This window comes from Sander vitreus, chromosome 6 (genome assembly GCF_031162955.1).
Source record: "Sander vitreus isolate 19-12246 chromosome 6, sanVit1, whole genome shotgun sequence".
In the NCBI taxonomy this organism is placed as follows: domain Eukaryota; kingdom Metazoa; phylum Chordata; class Actinopteri; order Perciformes; family Percidae; genus Sander; species Sander vitreus.
Genome location: NC_135860.1, coordinates 3,195,382 through 3,200,237, shown reverse-complemented (window position 1 = coordinate 3,200,237; position 4,856 = coordinate 3,195,382). Strand labels below are relative to the sequence as shown.

Here is a 4,856-nt window from a genome sequence, read left to right as displayed (position 1 = left end):
TCTCAAACACATGCTCGCTCGCACATACTGTGCATGTTTGTGTGTGTGTGTGTGTGTGTGTGTGTGTGTGTGTGTGTGTGTGTGTGTGTGTGTGTGTGTGTGTGTGTGTGTGTGTGTGTCTGTGTGTGTGTGTGTGTGTGTGTGTGTATCGGCTGTTTGCCTTGATATATTGCTACTTGAAAAGACCAGAAAGAAGGTGGAGGAGGGAGTGCTGGAGGTAGAGTCGCCCCTCCCACCCCCTCTGTTGACTACTTGAACTTCCTGGCAGAAGGGCCGTGTTGACAGATTGATATCTGCAAGATGGCTGCCCTGTTTGTTTTCTAGAAAAAGAAAGGAGGGAGGAGGAGGAGGAGGAGGAGGAGGAGGAAGGCTTACTGATAACCTCAATGTTTACACACTGCCGCTATACTACAGATGCAAGGGTCACCAACTGTGTGTGTGTGTGTGTGTGTGTGTGTGTGTGTGTGTGTGTGTGTGTGTGTGTGTGTGTGTGTGTGTGTGTGTGTGTGTGTGTGTGTGTGTGTGTGTGTGTGTGTGTGTGTGTGTGTGTGTGTGTGTGTGAGAGCGGGTGAATCAGGGAGAGTCAAACAAATTTCATGAGTGCTGGCACTCAGGATTAACTTTGACAACCTCCATCTCTCACACACACACACACACACACACACACTCGCCTCTTGGTGACCTCACGGTAAAAAGTTGACTGGGCAGTAAATGAGCTTATAGGTAATAGACGGCGGCGTTTTAAGGGCCCGTCTGCAGCCATTTAACAGGCGAGATGTGCTGCAAGCTGACTACCAGGGGCTTTTAGAGAGTGTGTGTGTGAGCTATCCTCCTAATCCACTCTTTCATCAAGCAGAGGAGACAGTAGGTGTGAGTGACTGAGGAGGAAGCTCTCTAATCTAACCTTTGACCCGGAAACAATAGCAAATGGCCAGGAAAATCAGGAGAGTAGGAGCTTGATCAAAAGTGTGTGTGTGTGTGTGTGTGTGTGTGTGTGTGTGTGTGTGTGTGTGTGTGTGTGTGTGTGTGTGTGTGTGTGTGTGTGTGTGTGTGTGTGTGTGTGTGTGTCTTCTCCAAAAGTGGAAGAGTCAACAAATCAGACAGAGGGCTTTGTCTGCAGGCGCCTCTGTGTGTGTATACCTTGTCATGTTGTGTGTGTGTGTGTGTGTGTGTGTGTGTGTGGTGGTGGGGAGGGGCAGGTGGAGGCCAAGTTTTTTGGAGGATATCTTTAGCAGGAAACCTTCCATCAGCCCTGTCTGTCTGCCACCATTTTGATTTTATCTTGATTTTATAGGCACACACACACACATACACATAGACATACACCGATTTAAACACACACAATGCCCGAAGGCAGCTGTCACGCCTCACTTCCTGTCTTTCGCCCCCGCCCTCGTCCCTCACGCTCGTTTGTCAAATCTGTCACCTTAATTGGTCCACTGAGTTACTTATGGTGTTCCTTAATGCTGTGTGACACACCCACACTCACTCACACACACACACACACACACACACACACACACACACACACACACACACACACACACATATCTTTGCTGTAGAAAAAAGAAACTCCTTTTGCAGTTTCAAAGGAATTTGAGTATTTGTGTTGGTAAATAGAAATCATGATTATTACTTTAAATGGCAAAAATTGGAATTATTTATTATTGGGCCCCAATGGGAACCATGAGGATCCTATCTTGATCTGGTGAACTCCCGCTGACCTCTTTTTCTCTCTGTCTCTACAGAGCAGTCTCTCTTGGAGGTCAAGCAGCAGCAGGTGAGCAGTGAGGAGCGTTTGGTTGAAGCCTGCAGCCCATCCCCCATCGCAGTCACCCCTACGCCGCCCAAGAGGGAACACAGTGTCCTCTCCATTCTGCGTGGCACCAACAGCACCTCCTCATCCTCGTCCATAAAGAGGGAGCCCAGTCGGCCGCTTCCCACTCGCCCGCGCTGCGCCGACAGCCCTGAGCGCCTCCTATACCCTCGCGCACTCTACCCAGCTCTCAGGCCCCACCTTCACATCCCTGAAGACTTCCACGGGCACAAATCTGGCCAGCTTGGTTACCCAGCGACACGTTCTCCTGGCAACCAGTCTTCAGCCACGCCCAGCCCGTCGGCAAGGAGCAGCCCCGACAGCAGCCCTCAGGGGAGCCCCTTGGGTCCGGCACCATCGTCAGCTTCTTTCTACCCCGCCGGGCTGGGTTCTTACCCCGGTTACTCCCCGCCATCTACCCCACTCTCCTCATCCTTCTACCCTCCAGGAGGCCCCTACTCACGCTACATCCTTCCCCATCACTACCCTCTGCCTGGAGGTGGCGTCTTTCCAGGAGGAGGAATCTTTCCAAGGATGTACCCTCTCTACAGCAGCCTCCTGCCCCCTCACGTGCCCCTCCTGCCTTCCGACACAGCAGGGAGGCGCTTCCTGATGCCTGACCACGTCCACCCCTCCCCCATCTCTGCCCACAGAGACTTCCTCCTTCCCAGGCCTACCAGTGCCTTCTCAGCCGCCACCTCTCTGAAGGACAAAGCAGGGCCTCACCACCCTTACCCAGCAGGGCACCCTCACCCACACAGACCCACCCACGCCCCCTCCAGCGGCTCCCCAACAGCAGGCACAGCACCTCTCAGCGAGCGGGTGCCCACCAAGCCTACCTCAGCCCTGCTGGGCAATGCCAGCGAGCATTGCTCTGATGAGGAGGCCATCAACCTGACCAAGGTGAAGCGTGGCCCGGGCTCAGCGGGCTACAAGGCGCTGCCGTACCCGCTGAAGAAGCAGAACGGCAAAATCAAGTACGAGTGCAACGTGTGCAGCAAGACCTTCGGGCAGCTGTCAAACCTAAAGGTGAGGCTCGCGATGCTACCGAGGTTTTCGTGTTTGTCTTTCAACATCATGTCTGCTTGACTGATTTACTGCCTTAATATCATTACATTCCTTTGTAATGTGTGCATTGCAGTTCAATAATTAGGCCACAGAGCAGGTTTACGGCACTTTACAGAGCAAGGAGTCACAAGGATTGCTTTACAGAAAACACATTACACATACAAAACCAACTGACAAACTCTGTATGTTTTCCCCTATAGATAATCAAAGAATATTTCTTTACGGGTTAGAAATATTTTAGTTTGTTGGTTTCTTTGACATTTACAACATCTGAATGTGGCTAAGCAGATCTCTTTTTTTCCCCTCTTCATTGTCATGCAGGTTCATCTTCGTGTTCACAGTGGAGAGAGACCCTTCAAATGTCAGACCTGTAACAAAGGCTTCACCCAGCTGGCTCACCTGCAAAAGCACTTCCTGGTCCACACTGGGGAGAAGCCACATGAATGTCCGGTGAGAAACGACCCTGATGATTCACTTTTATTGGACTGAATTCCCTTGACCGATGTGGTGATGCTGACATCATTTCTTTTTCGTGTCTTCTCCTCTTCCAGGTTTGTCACAAGCGCTTCAGCAGCACCAGCAACCTGAAAACTCACCTGCGCCTCCACTCGGGGGAAAAGCCCTACCAATGCAAACTCTGCCCGGCCAAGTTCACGCAGTTTGTCCACCTCAAGCTGCACAAGCGCCTGCACTCCCGCGAGCGTCCGCACAAATGCTCCCACTGCCACCGCCACTACATCCACGTGTGCAGCCTGCGGCTTCACCTGAAGGGCTACTGCCCGGCCGTCTCCAGCCAGGCTGCCTTGGAGGAGGTGCAACGCGCCAACGAGGAGATCGAGCGATTTGACGTCAGCGAGCATGCCGAGCAGCTAGAGCAGCTGCAGGGAGGCGCAGAGGTGGAGGCAATGTTGGAGAAGCAGGTCTTGGGGATGCTGTGGAGGGAGACCGACCTTAAGTCTTCCCACTTCCATCCCCACCACAAGAGTTGCACCACCGAGCTTATGTCTGCGGGTTACGGCGCATACGAGTCCCCGAATGAGACGTCGGTCATCAAGATGCGGCACAGCAGCCACATCCCGCAGCTTCCTGCCAACGTCACCGTCAAGCAGGAGTCAGAGGATCACGCTTAAGTTACCTTTTAAACCCAAAGGGACATAGAGCCGAGACTGTGCGGCTCAAGGCGGACTGAGTTGCCAGGAGCAACGTCTGTAAATAAATAATTCTCTACCTGGTTTGTCATCAGGAGGAACACCATGATTACACCAGGTTTTCAACCTATCAGGGACTTGCGTACTCAGGGCTCAAAGAGACAATGTCCCATGACTACTTAGCGGTTTCAGCGTTTGTTACACTTAGAGACAATCATCTACCCAGGATTTACCTTTTTGTTAATAATTAATATAATGCTATTATCATTATTGTTGTTGTATTATTTGGTCTCTATTTCCAAATGTCTCTGTTGTTGTTGTTTTTGGATCAATTAGTTGTTATATAACCTCCTTAATTTATTATACTTTTTATTTGTTGTCTTCAAAAAGCAATAAGTGGAAGGGATGGTTACACTGACGGGGTGAAATCAATGTAAAAGACTATTTTTCTGTTGATGTTATTTTTGTTTTTCTCTGTGGCCATTTCTCTGTAGATAGTCACTCTCTCTATGCCTATATCCGTCCGTCCTGTGACCTCTGGCCTATAGAAACAGGGGTGTCCACTCTTCAGGGTTTTATCTATTTAAAATTTAGAAATCAATATAGCAGGTTTAATAATAACTTTAAAATATAAGGTTAAATAACTTGCCAAAGTGCGGCACATAAATTTTTAAGGAAATTTTGCAGGAAGATCTTTATTTCAACCCTGCTTGATAGCTTCCCTATTGTATGTCTGTGTCCTTTTCTGATGCCTACTTAATTTAATTTGAAACAAGGGCATTTTTTTTTTTTTCACAACGGTTACCTCAGTGCGCATGTGACGA

At 49.8% G+C, this 4,856-nt stretch overlaps 1 protein-coding gene across 1 annotated transcript in view; it reads left to right on the top strand.

Moving 5' to 3' along the window:
• Positions 1-4,653, top strand: part of prdm1a (PR domain containing 1a, with ZNF domain) — a 14,986-nt gene extending 10,333 nt beyond the window's left edge. Inside the window, exons 5-7 of the mRNA XM_078252113.1 lie at positions 1,749-2,845; positions 3,206-3,334; positions 3,436-4,653. Coding sequence (XP_078108239.1) covers positions 1,749-2,845; positions 3,206-3,334; positions 3,436-4,014 — 1,805 coding nt within the window. The 3' untranslated portion in view covers positions 4,015-4,653. The remainder of the gene's footprint in view (positions 1-1,748; positions 2,846-3,205; positions 3,335-3,435) is intronic.
• Positions 4,654-4,856: the final 203 nt, after the last annotated feature.